At 40.0% G+C, this 20,304-nt stretch overlaps 1 protein-coding gene across 4 annotated transcripts in view; it reads left to right on the forward strand.

Annotated features, from left to right (window-relative positions):
* MKX (mohawk homeobox) overlaps positions 1 to 19,239 on the forward strand; it is a 47,003-nt gene extending 27,764 nt beyond the window's left edge. For 2 of the 4 annotated variants that reach the window (XM_085318290.1, XM_085318291.1), the window contains exons 6-7: positions 16,474 to 16,507; positions 16,627 to 19,239. In XM_085318290.1, the coding sequence (XP_085174416.1) occupies positions 16,474 to 16,507; positions 16,627 to 16,813 (221 nt within the window). In that variant the 3' untranslated portion in view covers positions 16,814 to 19,239. The remainder of the gene's footprint in view (positions 1 to 16,473; positions 16,508 to 16,626) is intronic. The other 2 variants (XM_085318293.1, XM_085318292.1) reach the window with 2 other exon arrangements.
* The last annotated feature ends 1,065 nt before the right edge of the window (positions 19,240 to 20,304 follow it).

The raw sequence follows: 20,304 nt of genomic DNA on the forward strand, positions 1-20,304 counted from the left end.
GACGAGTGGGTGTTTCTGTTTACCCTGCCACATTATATAGTACCACTTTTACTCCTTGTTTGGATAGCAGTCACAAGACCCAGATATCAAGCTGTGAAAGTTATTTTTCTTGCAGCAGCCTTTCTTCTTTTGGCAGGCAGCGGCTTTGGAGATGCCTTGCGTTTTGTCATGTGATTGGGCTGCCGGTCGGTGCTGATTCTTGCTGCCTCGTTTTCCTGGCTTCCATCAGACCTTAACTCTCCTTTGGGTCGCGATAGTTAGCACACTGCTGAAAGAGGGCAGTTTTGCATCAGGGTGTAATGAGCTCTTAACACACAGTCTCTGTAAGAAAACAGCCCCTAAAGAAAGAATTCACTGTTTGTTCCACATGATAGAAATCTGTTTGCTGTACCTCCAGCTGTGTGCATCCAGAACACATTCCATTTTTACAGTAATTTTCTTTTTGAATCAAGGCATAATGAGAGGAAATGACTAGTATATAATCATTCCATCTAGAAACATTCAGCTTAGTCTTGTAAACACATAAACTAGATCTTTGTAAACAAATGTCTTAATTTTCTTTAAACTGAATGTGTAGAAGTCACAGAGAAGCTGGATATGTCAAACCCATATGGTTCCTATTGCATCAGACGCTTTCTTAATTTTGGTATTCTAATTGAAAAGATATTTTTGAAAGCTTGCTAGCTTTACAGATACTAATCTAGCTATCTCTCTATCTGTTTGGTCTAGGTTTTATACTTCCATCTATCACCATACTCTAGAGGCTTCYTCCATTTTAAATGTGCAGCAGTAACAATATCCCTAATGGACTTGGAATTGCCCTTGATACTTCCCAGTTCGTGATATGGGTGCTCTTTTGGGGACAGTCGTTGTTGGGGAACTGGCAGGGACTGAGAGGAGAAAGAGCTAGGAGGAGCTGTCAGTAAAGGCTCGGGATATCATTTATTCATAACTGTTCACCTAATTCCTGGATAATTCATAACATAAAGTGCCTGGGCTAAATAATATCTTTAATCAGACAAAATTTCTATCCACTTTGAGGAAAAGGCAGGCCTGCTTTAAGATACAAACTATTTTATAAATATTTTATAAGTATTTTATAAGTTCATCAAACCATCTCTGTCGCATATAAGGCAAAATTTTAGTTTGGCCTCCAGGAGCATGAGCAACATATAATTATTTTTTCTTTTAAAAATAATAGTCAGAAAACAGTGATGTTTGCATTTGAAATAAGTACATTTGAAATAGAAAACACATTCGTACCTTGCACAGTACAGTTAGGCTTTCTGCTAGTATGAGCTTTAACAGCAGGTGTATGCTCTGCAGCAGGCTGAGCAATATACATTCGCTTGCGTGTTGTTATGTGGTGGGACTTTGGCCTTTTGGAGCTGTGCTGCTCTCTCCAGGAGCATGCTGTTCTCCTTGCACTGCACGCTGTGGGCTCTGGCCTGCCCGAGCAAGTGGGAGATGTGCCACTGACTTGCATTAGGCACTGTCCTTAATTCTGTAGAAATACATCTTTCCCAATCGTATAGACTGTGTAACAAGTTACCTTTTCTTTCACCAACACGTGCAATGTAGAGTCCAGAAAGGTGATAGAGGTCAATTTGTTTATTAAATGGAAATATTTGGGCCCAAAAAATGTTATGAATCATTTTGATGTTTTACGTTCAGGATGCAGAGTAAATTATTCCAAAAATAATGGTAGCCAAATGTCACTGGTAGCCAAATGTCATTCCCTCCAAATGTTTGTGTAATATCTATTTATCTGTGGGCAGATGACTGATCTGTATAATCAGAGGCAGACTTTTGTCAAGTTGAGACTAAGTAAACACAGCTGAACACAAGCAAGTTGGACTACAAGATTTTTGAGTTTTGCCAGCACTGCTATGACCTTGAAGATGAGCCCTTCTTCAGAGCAATCTGCTTTCAATACAGGAAAATTCTTTGTGTTTCGAATTAATGAGTGTTGATTGAAAATCTGTTCTGTTTGCTTTTTTTTTCTTTTGGTGAAACAAACGAGCAATATCTGTTTGCCCAAAGGAGGGCGTCCTTCCTGCTGCTTAGAAATTAGGGCTGTTTCGTGAAAGAATGCACCTTTCACGTATCTATGAGAACAAGAACAATAGCTAGAGAAGGACCTATAAACTGATCTAAAGCTTTGTCGGAGAATGAGAGAAAACTTTCTACTGTTTCCTTAATACCTAAATGTTTGTATTTTTATAAGATGTGATGTGAAAGTAAATGTAACTTTTAGGGAGCATATTTTTTACCACTACATATCTAGATGCTATTTTCAACACTCTTGAAAAAGTTGTACTTCCTTTTATAGATTCTGTCCATTTTTCTCCAATTTGCTTTCTGAGAAAACATTTTCCACAGATCCTGTTTTTCTCTGAGACACAAAAAGAAACTAGCCTGATTTTATTGACAAGACAGTAGTACATCTAAAGCTCATTTTTAATAAGCTTATTTGCCATTTCTATATTACCTGGTCATTTGAGTAAAAAAGATTTTACTCTCTTGATGATAAAGGTCATATTATTTGATGTCTCAGAGAGGCTTTGAACAGAAGTAAAATATGAGAAGTCTTGCTCCAAAATTTGTCTTTCAGTAATCACAGCAGAGGGTACTCATCCATTGCCAATCTGTCTCCTCTGAGGTACGTCTTTGGAAGGGATCTTTTCTCCTTGTAGCCAGCTTAGACAACCAGCCAGCTTTGGACTTCAGATCTTACTCCACTGCAGCAAGCAAGTGCCCTGCGTTGTGGCTGGGGTGATCCATGCCTTACTGCTGAGCCCCAGGTGCCACAGGCTGGTGCTCCATGGTGAGCTGTAAAACTTGCCAGAAATCCTTGCATACCTATACTTTGTACCAAAATGTAGAATTCAAGGAAAAAAAAGGCAGGAAGCACTGTTTCCAGCTGAGCACTGCTGCCTTTTAATATTAATCTAGATGCTCTGGAAAAGGCCTTGAAGCCAGAATTTCTAGACGTTTTGCTGTTTTCTATGGGCAGCTCCTTCTTGGGGGCTAAAGGTGCAGACACCTGCAGTGTCAGCATACTGCCTCCTATTGTGGGATTTCTGGTTCACTCACTGCCACAAAGGCTACCGAGACCTGTAAAAAAATGGCATTAATAAATTGTCAGGTGTCTTCTAAGCACTTGGTGGCATGGAGTGGCCTCTGGGACTTTGAAGGATGCAGGGCAGTTACTTTGAAAGGATGAACTCCCAGAAGCAGGACTTGCCCTGAATTATAACAGTTGCACCCCATGTTAGGGTCACRAGGGTATGGAGAGCCTTGCTGAGGACGGAGGGGCTCTGGGTGGTCTGCAGCTCTCAGGATACTCAGGATACCCGAGTAGCCCTCAGGATGCTCCAGCTAAAATGATAATTGCTTAGGATGTGTTAGTAGGGAACCATTAGGGAGTTCCCAAGGGGCAGGACAGAGGGTCTGACAGTGTTTTAGACATATGTGTCTCACACAGAGTGATGATTTGAGGTAYACACCAGTGCTAGCAGGGTCATGCCTACAGGCGAGGTGAGCCAAAATTCGCAGAGGTGCTCTGAGGTGAGGGTTTTGCCTACACTTCATTGATCTGAAATAGAACAGTTGTGTGAATCATGAATCTGTGTCTCAGATAGCATTTGCTTTTGGTGCCCAGTCTATTTGCTTGCTGTTATGGAAGAACGTTGGGAAGAAAAGTAGGTATTGCCTACACACAACATTTGCTGCATCTGCTTTACAGACCCTTTGCAGGTCTCCATAAACTTTGCAAACGGTGGTGAATAGACTATTGCACTGTTGGAAAGCTTTGGCTCACAGGCAACAGTGAAAAAATAAAAACCCTTTCAAAAATGGAAGAAAAAACTTTTATTGTTTTAAAAGTGGAAACAGAAGTAGTACTAATAATAGTAAGAACTAATTAGAGAACATGGGGCATAACATTCACAGAGTTTAACGCCTTGGCATTGCAGCTGACTGGCTCATGTGGCTGTGCTGGGTCCTTTCATTGCCTGTCYGAAGGTTTGGAACCTGGAGTTGGACTGCACTGACAGGGTCAAAAGATCTCAATCTTTTTCCCCATAGTTATTCTCTAAAAGATATGGAGGTCAGTTTTGCCTGGGACATTGGCTTCCTGTCCCATTGCATTTCTCCGTAGAAGAGAATATTCGTGATCTTAACTCCGAAAAGGARGTGAGCATGCAGGGCTATCTAGAGAGTTAGATGCCTGCTATATGCTGTTTACTCTTAGGAAGGCATCTGAGCAGTTCAGGAAATGCATCAGCAAACTAGAGAAGTGTGAGCTACTCTGAAATTACATTTATTTGGTTGCTATTTGAGCAAAAACTCCATGGTAATTTCCATTTCATCCACTAAAGGAGTAATACCCTGTGAAGGCATATATTTTACATATTTTTATGTGCATATATAGCCCAGTTTTCCCAGATGCGAATTATGCTGGGTGACTTTTTTTGATTTATGGTAACAAGAGGAAAGACTGATTATTTATCTGTGCTTATAAAGCTTCTGAGTTGTTTTTGATCCAGAGATTTTCTGAATTATTCATATTTTGCCAAAAGTCATATTTTTAGAATAATGACAGTTAATTTAACCATAAATGCCATGTGACTTTAAAATAAATATGTATGTGTGATTTAAGTCTCTGATCTGGCAAATTATTGTGGAAGGAGAGAATTCCCTGATGGAAATCTCTTGACTTCCAGGAAAACATGAATGAGCAAAATTTTACAAAGCTTGTTGTAAAACAAACATGTAAATATAACATTATTGCCCTGTGTACCTGTCTTAYATATTTTTGAGGCACTCTATCTCTGTAACAACAACCTGGTAATTTTCTGAAAAAGTCTCTTCACTSTATTTGGGAAAAAGTATGTTGCGAGGTGCTGCTTTTGATAATGCTGTCTTTGATCTTGGAAGTGGATTGCCAGCAATTCAATTAGCTTTTGGAGGAGATCATTTTCTTTCACTGTTCTTCAGACCAAGTCCACTATTGTGACTTTGGCTACAGTGGTCAAGGTAATTAGTGCCTTTCTGGGAGAAATACATTTAATCAGTCTTGATAATACATTTTTTCCCCTATGTTGATAATCTGTTGTGGTCCTATAATCTGTTGTATTATTAGTACAAAGGCAGGTATTTCTTTTTATCACTTGCTGTTTAAAAGATGTATGTTATTACTCTCATAGTTATTATTACCACCATTATTACTATTTAGGTGTAGTTTTTCCAGATAAGAATTGGTTGGAGTGATCCCAGAGAACGAATCGGCACCATCACTCAGCACAGAGAAACAGCCTCGGCGTATGCCATGTTCCCCTCGGTTCAGATGCACTGTCTGAACGCAAATCTCTGCCCCGTTTGAAATCTCGTGGCTTAGGGTCCTCTGTAGCTCAGCGATTGTATTGGTGAAAACTGTTCTTCCTAGGCCTAATGGATTATTGTATTTTGCATTTTAGCAGTTGTTTTCCAGCTTTGGTTCCAATCTCCTGGTACTGCTCTTCSGAAAGTGTAAGGATGGTAGGGAAGGTGGTGCAGGGGCCAGTGCGGTCTGTGGTTCAGGAAAGTGTGTTCGGGAATGGGACAGAACAGGAGTGGAAGGGCTGAAATGCAGTGCGGGATAGCTGCTTATGTAGCTGCTATGTGTTAGAATGGCCAGGCAGTAGTCAGGGCACTCAGAAACTCAGGAAACTTTTAGTACTTTACAGCAAAATCATTTTATTATACGAGAAGCACTTGCAGAAGAGTCCAAGCGTGAACCCACCAAGTCTGCAGGGTTTGAATATGCTTAGTTGTTATACCCCATGTCCTACAGGTAGATGACCAAACAGGAGCAGTAGTAAAACCCAGGTCTATGCCGTGTGCTGGGGTGAGTTTTCCAGAAGCCTCCAAATTGCGGCAATTGCGCCAGGCCCAGAGCTGGAAGCAGTACAGAAAGGTCACCATGAGCTAGTGAGTCCTGTCTCTACGGCTCTCTTTGCTCCAGGATAGGTTCATTAACGTGGCCTGACGCTGCTTTCCGAGGTCAGACAGCGTCTCCMTAGGGTGCTGCGCTATGCTGCGTGGATACGTGATGCCCCGTTGCGCGGTGCACTGCTACTGAAACGTGCCTCGTGTCTGAGGCCCTGATTGCTGGAAGTCTTGAATTCAATCCCATGTTCTTATCAGTTGACGATGCTTCCCTGCTGCTGAAAGTTGGTTTCTTCAAAATCACTGTCTCCAAAAGCAGCAGTGTGTGTTGAATAACAAACCCCTTCACATTCAGGCTCTTCAGGTTTGGGAATGGTGCCAGCATTCTTGAAGAGTGATTTAGTAGCCAATAAACATCTGCAAAGTCTGTAAGACTGTCAGAAACAGCAACATTGAAAGTAAAGATCATATCGGTAGCAATTCCCCTGTTCTGACAAGGCACTCAGTGCAAATATTTGTTCAGTCATCCTTACTCTCATTCCCGTTATCACAGACAGTTTCAGATGTTTTGCCAAAAGAGCAATTCAGCCTCCTTCCACAAAGCTGTTCACATCCAAGGCCTTTGCGATGTTAAATATTGGCCTACTACTGTTTCAGGACCTCCCACACATAGTCTTTCAGCGTGCAGGAGTCTCATCTGTCTTGTGCAAAGCCTCTGCTGTGAAGGGTTCTTATAACTTTCGATTAGCAGGCATCTGCCATTAAGGTTTTGCTGCTTTTGAGGATTCAAGCTCAGTCTGGTTGATTTATTACRCTGCAGCAATCTTTCTGCTATCCAGGATAGTCCATGAACTCTTCTAAATATGATTTACCTGCTGAGTCATTGAAATTGCACTGCAGTAAGACACAAACCATTTATAAATGCAAGATAATGCTTGGAGAAGAAGGAAGTGTTTCCACTTCCCCAAAATCTCTTGGCAAATGGGTACAACTTTCTGAATAATTCTTCTGGGCACACGATTCTTGTGTTGCAAGAGCCTTCCTCATTTGCCTTTTTGGCTGTGCTGTCTCTCATTTGCTCAGTGAACAGGAAAGCAGAGCTGATCCGAAAACACAGCCCTTCTCAAGATACCTCCTAGTTTGCTAGAATCTCTGAGGGCCTGTTTGGAAGGTGTCTGGGAATATTTCGTTTTGGGAAGAAATACTGTAATGGAAATAATAACAATGTGAATTGTGGTGAGTGGGAGAATGAAGGCTGCAGTAGCTTCACAAGAGAAAGAAAGCAAGGGGGGCAGAACTAAAAGTCTGGCYCAAACTCAATCAATTTTTGGTTAGTTGAGAAAATAGACGCTTTTCTGACATATGCATGCTAAAATAGTTTGAAAGAACCCTTAAAATCTAGCTGCTGACTGCAGTACCGAGCTCATTGCTCCTTCTCTATTCTGCTGGCAAAGCACTAGCGTGAAAACAGCCAAGCATCTCTGAAGGCAGAATGATTAATTTCATGATGTGCTGCGCAGTGCTGTTTGATACACACTATCTGGTCCTTCAAAAACTGTAATAAATTTATTCTCATAAGGTGTCTGAAGGATTTCACAGATGGGGAATTGAGGCACCAAAAAATTAAGACTTAAAGTCATTTTGGCCTAATTTTAGGTGCCTAAGACCTCATGGCATCTCTTAACTTCYTGGCTCTTTATTCATTCAAAGCAGAGCTCTTGCTGTCTTCGGTTGCGTGGGTGAGGGCTCAGCACTGCTGAAGATCRGACCCCAGGCTCTGGGGTCAGAGTCGAGAGACTGAGGATTGTACAGTCGCCAGCCACAAAAAGACTAGTTAAAGCAACGTGTCTAGCCCCACACTTGTAGCACAAGTAGAGATCCCATTAATCATTAATATGGCTTACTGGGCAATGTAAAACCAACTGACTACCTTTTATCTTCCTGCACTTCCCTCCTGCGATAACCTTCCAGCTGCCGTGATATTAAGCTGTGGTTTGGCAGGGAACAGTCTCACCAAACAGCTTGGCTTCATCACTAGGGCTGTGTTTGGGGCAGCTAGTGACCCACAGAAAATCTAATGTGTGACTGCATTGCTGTATTTCGCAGTACTCTTCGTGAGATGATAAACTTAGACTGCTCAGGCATTCTTATTTTTATGTACACATAATATATACGCAGATACAGATGAATATATCTGTATTTCTTTATACAAATATGTAGAAAAAAATCAAATGTAGAGCCTTTGATCTGGAGGATCCTTTGTACATCAGTTGTCTGGGGCTACCATAAAGTTCTTTTGTATCCCACAACTGGTTTCAGAGCCTTTGGCTGATGGACCCTTAGATGTGCTTATGCACTTTTAAGAGCTACTTTTTTTTTTTTTTTCCTGTGCTTGCACAGATGGCAATAAATTTGGGACACAACCTAGGTACCTGTTTTCTAGTATTTGGATGTGTGTGTTAGGCACATCCCTGTATCCCATGCAGCGGACATTTTTGAAGGAGCTGTGTTTAAAAAGATCGTGTTTCATTTGTCAGTCTCTGCTTTATCTCATAGCCAAGTGAAAGAAACAGTGAATTTCCTCTCCCTTTCAGACTTACCCATACTTTACTCTGCGCTGCTGGATAAACCCGCCCTGGAAATCAGTTCTGGCATTAATATGGAAGTTGCTCCGCTGGCCTGAAGATACAGCACCTTGTAATTTAAATTGCCTTTGTGCTGTGTCCGCCGTGTCTGCGCCTGCTTTGGCAGTACCGGGGTAGGAGAGGGGCTGGGTCCCGGCGCGCGGCTGCAGGCAGGGCCGCGGGAACCGCCTGGCGCGTTTTGGGGAATTCAGCAGGATAGTCTGCAAATATCCCGCGTGCGTGCATTTATATCATAACGTTACGCCGCATATGTAGGGTCTGCTCCCAAACCCACAGCCAACTAGCATAACAAAATCAGATTTTACTGCTGTAGTGTCAGCCTGGGGTTGAAATACGGCTTTGAAATCCTCCCGTTCACCCTACATTTTTAATGAAAAACAATCCGGCTGGAGTGTAATAGTGCTTACCCTGGCTGCATTTTACTTTAGCTTTTTACTTTTAAAGCCTTATTTTAGGCTTTAAGAGCTCCCAGTTAAACTTTACATATCCAGAGTGAAAGTCTGAACGTGCCTGCTTGCACAACAGCGAGATTCCTGGGTGGGGAAAGGCTATTTTTTAATTAAAAATAAAGCAAATTAATGTATCAGTACATTTTCTCCTTTCCTACTCCTTACTTTTCTTTTTCCTCATGCATTTACGTTTGTTGTTTTCTAATTTCCTTATTTTAACATCTCCCTTTCCTTTAGTTCTTTTTTCTTCCTCTTCTGCTCTTTTATTTCTTTTTTCAGCCATCCCCTTCCCTGCTGCCTTACTTAGTTCACATTGTAACCCATAATAGTTCACAACAGGAGGGCTAACTAGTTCATCCTTCCAGTCAGTACAGGATGTGCTGCAAATTGCTTTCCAGATAATACCAAAAATGAAGCCTAGGTCAGATATTTGTTTATGCATTATGAAATCCATATGGGAGATGATCACCAAGGCATCTGACAACCTTACACAATTAATTACATACCAACTCAATGAGGAAAGATTTGATTCAGTTGCTTTGCAGCAAACTTGAAAGAACATAATACCACATAATCGTCAGTTCGTTAACAACTCACCTCCAAGACTACGCAGCCCCAACTCCCATTATAAGCTCTACTAAGGCCTGGCTAGAAAAACAAGTCTCACACCAAGTCCTGAATCTCACCAGAAAGAACACATTGTCACTGATCATGAGAAATTTAAAGCCAGCTATGACAGCCAGAACAATGAGGTGATTTACGCAAGGTTTGTATCTAGTTTGCTAACTAATAAATTCTACATGCAAGTGAGGCCGTTTGCACCGTGCCTACTATTATGTAGTGCTTTCAGTGCACTTATTAATGCAAATGTGAATATAGACCTGCATACTCAATTCTATTTTATAGTTTATAAAATACACCTATCCCAGTCTCTGTGGGCATGTACACTCATTTTATAAAAATCACATGTATTAAAATGTAACTAGATGCCGGCTCGCACTTCAGCAGASTCTGGATTGCTCAGGAAAGAAAGGTCTCCTAGTTCCCAAGTATTCAGGAAAAAAAAATTGAGTTAGACCAGTCTCTCACAGTAAAGCTCATATCTTTTTCTTTGGTGCAGGAAGCAAATTTCAAAGCAAAGATTTCCCTGAGAAGGCTTGSTCTGAGGTGTGGCGGCAAGGGGAGATTTGTGAGGCAGGTCGGACRACCTGTGGGTTTTAACAGAAGAGGTCAGCGAGAGCTAGAGCTGTTCCTGGAAAAGACCTGGGAGAAAAGGGAAAAATGCTCCGTGTAACTACTATCACTGTGAACACATCTTGTCATTGTGCAGTTTGCCTGTCTGAAAGAACAAAACAGCTGACGGTTGTCACCCAGAAAGACCAGAGCAGTCTTTAKACGAGGTCACTGTGAAGCTGGGCAGAGGAAGTGATGGGAGGTGGAGGTGACTTCATCATGGCCTCGCTGGCGAGGCTGGCGAGGCTGCTGGGCCTGGTGGAGGTAGCCAGGCTGCACAAAGCCCCCGTGCAGGCTCTAGGGTGACTGTGAGGAGAAACGCTGAACCGAACCCACACAAAGGTAGACCGGGGGCTCCCAGATGTTGCGTTTAGGAAACGCTGTTTCTGTGCAAGAGTGTCGTTTGGAGTCTAGTCCAGAGGGACCTTTCCTGTCTGTGCTTTTCCGTAATTCATCTTAAGCATCTATTCAATTCATCTTTAAGAGTCTCCTCTGTGCCAGCTACTGGATTGGAAGAGTCCTATGTATGTCTAGAAAGCTTTTGGTAGCTCGGTTCGCTGGCTGAGTGGAATCAGTGTTCAGAAGCTCACTTGTCTATTCACATCAGGCTCAGAACGGGAGCGCCCTCAGTGTAAGCGTGGGAAGACCAGCWGCTGCCTCTTCCAATTCAAGCTAGAGGAACCTAAGTTTACTGTGTTTGGGTTTTTCAGAAGGTCGTGTGGTCTTTGCACCAAGATTAAATGACGTTTCTTGTAAAAGGAAGAGGCCTGGCCTAGCATTCTGGGTTATACAATTTCCCATTCCCCGTGCTGTTGAGTAGCRTGTACTAAGCCACTTTCTCACTCCAGATGTGGGTGAAAGTTAGTGATGTTGTATGATRTTTACTTTGGGATCCTTCAGGAGGGAAGGAACTATATCAGTATAAAAGAGTACAATAATACTAACTCCAGTTAACCCAGTTCTGTTCTTGGAGAAACAGAAATCTGAAAGTCRTATGTGCCCTGAATTTGTGGTTTGGAAAATACTAGATATTCAGGATGTGTGTGTGTGGGTGCTACCTACAGAAATACTTCATTTCACCACTAATTTACTCACACATGTAAACTTMATTTTTCATTCAGCTGCCTCTGATTATTTCCTGTTCCTCCCTCTTTTTCCTCCTCTTACTTGTTTTGAAAATGCTAGTCAACACATGCAAAGCCTGTGTGTCCAAAACCAATAAAAGAAAGTTCAGGAAAGGCAAAAAGAGAAACAGCTGAACAGCATTGCCAATTTTAAAATGAAGATAAGTTGTACAGGACCTTTTATTGAACCAACAAATATTTTATAGTATTCACCATTTAGGGCCAGCAGTTCTTTTTCCCCTCCCTTTTGCACAAGAACAGAAGTTGTGTAATTCATAAGGAATCTGTACATGTTTAAGTAGCTTCAAGAAATCTTACAGTCAGTGGGACTGACCTGCTGTGTCTTGATTTCCATGTCCTTTTTTTTCTGCCACATAATATTCTGTACCCTTTTCTGTCTGTCTTATTCTCTCATTCACACATTCTTTCCCTTGTGGGTTTTGAGCCATATTTGCTTTAGCTACATCAACTGATAGCACAAAGCAAGGTTTTAAGCCAGCTACTGTGGTTCTGCTTAGACTGCATTAACACTGAGTGGGGGAGAAATGTGGGGGAGAAATTGGTCCTACATAAGGTGTCAACCATTCCTTGGCTGTTCMCCACGGGGACTCCAGGTAAAGTCAGTTCATCGTCACACACATTTGATGTTTTTAGATCAAAATTTTTAAATTGAAAGGCTAAAATGTAGCTCTGATCAGTATTATTTAGAACATCCCTGAAGTCCTTCAGGAACATAAAGTTATGGGGCTGTATCATTCTGAAATATGTGAATGTGCTGCAAGAACCATGCAGCCAGAGAGCCTTTGTATGCTGTGAGCTGCAGTAGATGGCTGTGCTACTCTGTATTGAGAAGTTGTATATTTTCATGTAAATCATTTATATATTATTTCGACAAAAAAAGTGAGTGCAATGGCAATATACTAGAGGGAAGTGATATTACTGTCGGGCTTGTAGATAGTTTGCCTGCTTCTCTTCCATACCCTAGAATTTATATTCTTTGGGTGGGCATTTTACCTGATAGCAGAAAAAAAAAAAAAAAAAAAAAAAAAAAAGATTTTAGGTATAGGAGAAACCCTGTAAAAGTCTACTCATAAATACATTTGAAATGAATGGAGTATTGCCCTCACGTGTTGTCTTTGGACTTCTGTGACTCATTTCCATCTCTGCTAAAATGGGACTACTGGTTACCTTGCAGGAGAGCTGTCAAGATCAACCAGTGAATATTTACGAAGAAATTTCATGTTGAAAAAGAAACGTGYTAAATATATTATTAATAATTATGTGAGTCCTGAAAAATACCATACTATATCACAAAGCTGGTATTGTCCAGTGACTACACTCTTGGCACTGCATGCTACAGTAAGCTGTATACTGAAAACTCATACCAATGGAAAGGTATACAAGATTCCATCAGTAAGTGATTTATAGTTACTTCCTATTATAAACAAGAGGGAACAAATATCCAACCTAGCTGGTTTCTTTGGGTGGGTAGTGAGAGCAGAATGAGACATTCCTGGCCAGGCAAAAGCTGATTCACTGGATGTTTGCAGTGTGTGCAGAATGAAGCACAAGAAGGGAAGGCATAAATGACAATCCTTAATTATAAATAATTACGTTTGCATTGTCAGAGAGCTTAAAACTTTGCAGTTGCAGAGCAAGTGAGCACCTTCATAAGGGGTCTTAAGAAGTTTCTGAACTTATAACAAAGAAGATGTTCCTGATATTTAAAATTAAATAGACTTAAATAAAATCTTAATATATTTTGAAAACTTACCAACATCCTTCTCCCAATAAGTGCATTGCTTTCTGAGACACAACAAATCACCTTCATCACTAGCGAATAGATTTGGCTCTGAATTAATAAATATGCTATTGAATGCTACTGTGATTTGTGCTAGCCAGTGTTATGCAGTTGATAAACTTGAGTATAAGTCTTTGTATGTAAGTCTTGGGGACAGTGTGGAATATAACAATGCACCATCACTGCCTTTCTCTAGAGTCATATTACGTGCCGTTATTGAACTAAATGTGATGTGCATGCCAGAGGAGAGCCAGGGACTTCTACACGGAAGTCTGAAGAAGCTGAAAACTCTGTGACAGCCTGTCTCGACCTAAGTAGAGAGAGGACAACAGTTCTTCAGGAGAGACCAAAAGTGGCTGCCTGCTAATGTTAATGTAGATTAAAGATAACCTCCAAGATAAAGCCTGGAGAGGGTAGATATGGCACATCCTTGGTACCTTGTATAAAGTAATGCCTTTCATGTAGTCAGAGAGAGGCCATGAGTGAAGCTATGGGTCTGCTTGTCTGCACTTGTTCTGGGGTGAATCCCTAGCTGAGGCTAGTCAGTGGGATTCAGTATGGTGCCTCATTTTTCCATGCCTTTATTTGCCATTTCCAGTGATGTTACACAGGCCTGATGACATTTCCCTCATTGCCTCAGAGAAGAAGTTTAGGAATACATTGTGCAGTGGTCAAAAAATCTATCCTTTTCCATACTGGGAATGTTGTTCTTGGGTTGTGTTCATGCAACACTCTTACCAGCATGCTGCTTTTACAGTTAAAATGTACTGTGCAATTGTTGTGCAGCTATGTTGAATTTCAAAAGCTRTAATTACCAAAAGCTTTAATTAGTGTTCAGGGCAAAGCAGGTGGGTTATGAAAGGTGAAGAATAAGCAAAATGTTGTGCAAGATTCAGCTCTTCTTTTTTTTCTAACAGTATAAAATGTTTTCATCCAGATTTCTTTTCTTGTCATTGAAGAAACAGCCTGCAGTTCATTCCAGGCTGAGAACAGCTATGGCCAAAGTTACACCACCAGTTTAATCTCCAAAGAAGAGGGAGGCCTTGTTCTCCCCACATCCTGCTCACAGCATTTCCRCATGGATGATGATAGTGCTGCCAAAAGAGGTGGGAGGAGGTGACTGTGGAAGAGGGCTGCCCTGTCTGCTTTTGCAGCAGCACATAGGGGAGTTGGACCATGCGAGATAGGCAGGCTGGAACCACTTCTTGCAGGACCTTTTTGTTGTTTGTGAATGAATGGACAACTAGTCTAGATAAACACATGACTTTTAGATGGCATTAATGGCAAGTGAGGTGAACCCTGTGTCCAGTTCTCCTTTTGAAGTTGGATCAAGCTGACTTGACCTGCAAGATGTCAAGGGAGGCCAAGGAGTATGGGGCATGCTTATGTCCCTTTGAAGGCAGAGGGTCTGGAGACCCATGTTCCCTGCAAAACTGGGTTGGTTTTTGGTGTCTCTTGATGAGGTTATCCACATCCAAAAATGATAAAAATAATTATTTCCTTCACTAAGGTCTGTGAAACATTGAGTTCAAACAGCTGTGAGCTGCTTAGGTGCTATGGCAATGCAAACTAAGATAGACAGTCACAGATTTGGTGTAGCAGAAAAGGATTTTTGGCAAGAAAAGGGGGGGCCTGTGCATTGAAGTGATGGATTTTCAGACTTTGTTGTACTAATATGCTTTATCATCAGTTATTAGCAAGATCTTTGCAAATCATCAATAATAGTTTTATTGTAGCTCACTCATGTTTCTTTGGAATAAATTATTTGTTTAAAAACATAAAATTTGAATGAAATAAAAAATATGTTTTCTTTTTAATTCAGGAAAAACCTCCAGCAAAATTAAAATTGTGTGACTCTCTGCTCCTGAATTTTATTTTTTAGCTCTGCAACTGCTCTTGCATGCCCTGGGCAGGCCACTTTCCTTTAGAGCTGGCTAAACACCACTAAAAAATATTTGCAAATACTCCTTCAAATAAACGCTTGAATTGGAATGTGTGTCACCATTCACACCTACTTTCCTCAGAAGTTTATACAAGCAATTTTTTTGTTCATAGGAAATATTTTCCAACAGCAAAAGAAACTGACAGATGCATGAGAGATGTGTATTTATATCCAGGTTTGCTCTGGCAATGACATGCTCTATTACTTGCCATTTCCATTTCTATACCTACTGACCTATTAAATCCTAAACCTCTTCTTTGAAATTGTCACTATAGAAAAATAAATGAAGCAAGGCTAAATAACAATGTGTAGCCAAGTGCAGCATGAAGTTTTATCTCTCCTGATTGGATGTTGGGAAGGTTGATTTCCAGTTGGGAATCCAGTCTCATGAGGAGGTGCATGGCTTTGCTAGATTTATTTTGAGTGTAGGGACTTTATATATCTTTGTTGCCATTAGCATTCAAGCTGTAGCTGTTTATTTTGACTCATTCTTCATAGGTGTTGCCATTAGGCATCAGCATCTAGTTCCTCTATAATGCATGTCTCTGTCAGGATAGCAGGGGTGCTGAATAAAGCTTATACATTTCCACYTGGTAAATATTTCTGGCTTCTCTGCAATATGAGGGCTTACATGAATGAACAAATGTGACTGTTGATGGGAAAGTGTAGATTATGCCCGTGATGCAATTTAGTCTTGGAAGGCCGTTGACCACGTGCGCTTGTTACTTTAGAAGTATGTATCCTTCTCAGCTTGCGCTTGTCAGGGAGTTGCAGCCTGGGCAAGGGACACATTAAAAACCACAAGCGCGATGGCTGCGTTTGGGCAAACGTTCTATTTTTAGTGCATACAAGAGAGCATTCACTGAAGGGCAATAAATCTTATTTTTATTTTTAGTTTTTATAATTCCTTGTGTCCTTGGGACTTATATGTTGAATGATCAGCTGCATTGCCCTGCCAAATGTAGATAAACGTCCGAGACTAGCTTTATTCTCACTATTACTGAGATGCTTCAGACAGGATTCAGTGCTGATGGTGGCACGTTCTGCCTCACCAGTGCCTATTCCTGTAACATCCTATCACAGGAACCTCCCCACAATCGAAAATTCCCCACAGTGATTTTTTGGATGTTTGCCTTGCTCAAAGCTCAGTGTTGATTTCTTCACACAGAGACCGTTGAGTGAATCTGACTCTTTATAGGTGTCTAAACAAGGATTTTATTTAGAAATCTAGTCTCAATTTTGGAATTAATCTTGGGTTATTTTTCCATATGCCAGTTCCATGAATTTGCTTGTTTAAAAAACTATTAAAAGAAAATAGACATTTGAAATGTTTTCTTTCCACTTTCAGAAACTCTTGAGAATGGACCAAGTAAGTGTGAAAGGTGAGTAAGGGGCTTTACAGTTTTTCAAAATTTTTATTATTACGGTTTCTCCTGACATCACATGGCTACTGTAGCTATGTAAGCTGTACATGTAAATATTTGTTATTGCTTGAATCTAGCGCAGCTAACAGAAAAGGAACCAGCAAAGATGAAACATACTGGAAGGAGATCAACGCAGCTATGGCCCTAACGAACCTTGCCCAAGGAAAGGATAAACTGCAGGGAACTACCAGCTGCATCATTCAAAAATCATCACATATATCAGAAGTAAAGACTGTGAAAGTGCCATTAGTTCAGCAGTTTTAAGAGATGGGTCCTTTTTCTTCTTCCCACCAAACGGACGTTTTCCTCACAGGATTGGTTTTCAGTAAAATCAGATTCACAGATACGAGGCAAATGTGGAAAACAGGCCCCTTTTTACAGTATGGTCAGTTAAAAAAAAMCATTCCTTCAGACTCAGATGTTTTCATTGTGTTAAATGAAATGTTCAATTGCTTCTATAAAAGGCATGTAAGTTATAAAAAACCTGTTTTTATCAAAACATTAACTTATTTTATGTTAATCAAAGTGCGCATAAGGTGTTTGCATTGCTATTACAGTAAGTGCCTTGCTTTCAAGAAATAAGCTATAACGTGGGCATAGTACAACACTATTATGCCTCAAAATGATAATGCCATAATGCTTAACCTTTGTATATTATTCCAAGTGGGCTTAAGCAGCCTAGGGCTAAACTACGTTACTGCTGGAGGCCCTGGAGAATTGTGCTTGTTTGACTTGTACAAATTGAGTCTTAATGGAATCGTTACATCTTTCTCACTCTCTTTTTTAACCAGTGTTATAAAAATTGTACAGTATGTTTTGTCAAAGTGACAATGAAGTTGTTATGCATGTTTCTCACCTGTATATGCAGTATATCAAAATACCAAAATCATTCCTTTGAAAAGTGCAATACTCTAGAACACACAAATTTAGGAAATATGTGACTGTTCAGATTCTTTTGAACTTATACATGTGCTCCCAGACATGCTGCCCATTATAGATTTCTAATTGAGAAGGTTAAAGCCAGACTATCTGTAAATTCAATTTGAATTTCTATCCTTTTAAGGCTTTGCTAGTGACTTATTGAAGTTTTGTTGCAAGTAGACAGAACTGATTTCTTCTTGCACAAAACTAAATCTATAGTGCAGTTCATTATTTGCAATGGAGCTCAAAAAATTTCCCTGATACAGATTATTACTTTAATGTGTTTTAAATGGTTTTATTTTATATCTGCTGCATATTTGAGGGCAGTTGATTGACAATTCACATTTCAATGAAAAAAGCTATAATAAAATCTGAAAGCCCAAACAAGAAGCATAGGGGATATGAAACATTGAAAAATCTAAGCATCCAATTTAGGAGAGTTTTAAGTAGATACTAAGCCATGTATTAAATGTCATGTCTCTAAACTTGACGGCTATTGAGTGTAATAACTAACACAAAACAAAGTTTGTTTTTTAAGGGGATTTTTTTGGTGTACAAGTTATTCTTAAGGCATATAACAATACCCTAATGGGGTTTACAGTGCTTGAATAAACAGTGGCAAAGCCAAATATGATTTATACCGAATCAGTTACAGAAAACTGGAAAAGAGCTGATTGTCGCTAGGATTTGGATTTTTTCCTGTGGGTGTCCTGTCAGGATTTTTCCTACTTATCCCTCTCCTCTTTGCTCTTTTTGGTGAGCCATCAATGAACAAGATATGACTTTAGTCCTGCTCCCATTGAATTTAATGGCAAAACTACCCCTTCAATGGAAGCAGGATTGTGCTAATGATGCAACTAACTTGCAAGTATAGGCTGTTCCAGTTGCACTAAAATAGTCAAAATATGTTGCAAATATCAGCTTTGGTGTGACTTCTTAGGAGACTTCTTGATGTAACATAACATGTTGTTTGGTTTATTTAGTGTATGATGAAAATGATTTGATATGAAAATATTTTGTACATATATATTTTTACTTTGTTTTCTAAATTGCTGATTTGCATTGACTTAAAGTGCCAAGCAAGAAATGTATGTCATGACTGTATGAACAGTTGAAGTATATGTTTTACTGACTTGCATCATTATGTGTCTAGGATTCCATGACAATAATTTTTGATACTTTACTGGATTTTGACATAATAATGTGAGTTTATAACTAATAGCAGAGAGTTAATACTTCACATTTGTTCATACTATTATAAGTTATTCTGGTATTAAATATTTTGTGACAATAAATTGATGGTTTTGACAATCTTCTGTTAGATATATTCACAGTGTTTTTTGTCTGCATAAATGACAACAATATTTGTCATGTTAAAAAGATACTTTTGGTGACTTCTCTGGAGTAAAATTGGAGAAGGCAAGCCATTGCATAAACAACTTGTTCATGGTTCTTTTTGTAAATGATCAAAGCACAAAGAATAATCTGTAAAACACATCAAGCAGGTTTAAAATTTAAGAAATATGTGGCATAATTTCTTGTTACCATTTCCTTTAATTTATTATTTTTTCTACTGCTGCTTTAGAGTTTTCCAAAACACAAATTCTAATGAATTATGTGTGTGTCTTTTATAAATAACAAAAATCATGATCAGTGCTGAGCCAACAGCTAATGAAGACTCAATAATTATTTATGATAGAGGAAAAACAAACATTATTACTATTGCTCTTCTTTGTTTCAACATATGTAACCATTTTAGTAAAATAAATAACTGCAAACAATATTTTTCTGGTTTGAATTAAATGTTCATTCATCTGTCATTTGCATTTCTGGTTTCCTGTAATATTCTGGGTATTTCTGCAGTTGGGTACAAGTACGTGATAAGCAAAGAGAAAACAGGACTGGTAGTCTTTTGATTAATACACCTCTTGGTGCAAAGTTATGTGAAGTAATTTATCACATTCCTGACAAAAATGACTCTTTAGCAAGTTTAGGCTAATGACTGCTAATTAGAATGAGAGAATATGATGGTTATAAATYTTCCACGCTGGAGGAATGCATAAGGAACCATAGATAGTTGCTATCTTGAGTCACCGGAGAAGWTCATGTGCTTGGAAAGACATTAGTCATTTAGATCTTTTCTGTTTACAGGCTGCCTTTATCTACAGTACCATGTATGGATGTACTGAAAGGTCCATGCTTTGGAGCCTTGATGGGAAGGAGCTACAATCAGCCCATCTAGAATTTGAATAKTCACAGCACAGTGCAACCGGTCCCCTAACTTCTGTGTATCAACAAAGTGCCTCCAGCTGTATGGGAAGGATGATGACTAAGGTTTTGGTGGCAGCTGGCACTTTGAGGTTTTATGTTCTGCTTATCTTCTGTGACRTATGTATAGCACTGTAATGTCTGTCCAATGTGGTATTCAACTGCTATGTGAGCTCCTGAAAGGAAATTCACAGCCTGACTTTTGCTATTGGGAGTGTGTAGAAACACCTGCATCTTAATGATGTTGGGTTTCTTGATGCCTACTTTGTGCTTGAAGTCTTCTGCCACACATTCTGTCTAGTACAGTTTGCATGAGCTGAGCACTCCCAATCTCCAAAGAAGCACTGAGAGAAAGGGGAGGTCCAATTTTGGCCATGTTGCTTAGTAGTTAGACTATTCAGGACAACAGTTTCATCTTCCAGCATCCAGGGAACAACTCTAACTCCCCACTTTGCCGTAGTAAGGGAATATTTGTGTGAAAAATCACTCAGAGCCCTGGCCAGTGCTGCCCAGTGGCCTGCCAGTACCCTGCCTACCCATGGGATCACCAAGCAGCAGGGGCTGCA

This window comes from Rhea americana, unplaced genomic scaffold, assembly GCF_003343005.1.
Source record: "Rhea americana isolate MKP2758 unplaced genomic scaffold, rheAme1 scaffold_53, whole genome shotgun sequence".
In the NCBI taxonomy this organism is placed as follows: domain Eukaryota; kingdom Metazoa; phylum Chordata; class Aves; order Rheiformes; family Rheidae; genus Rhea; species Rhea americana.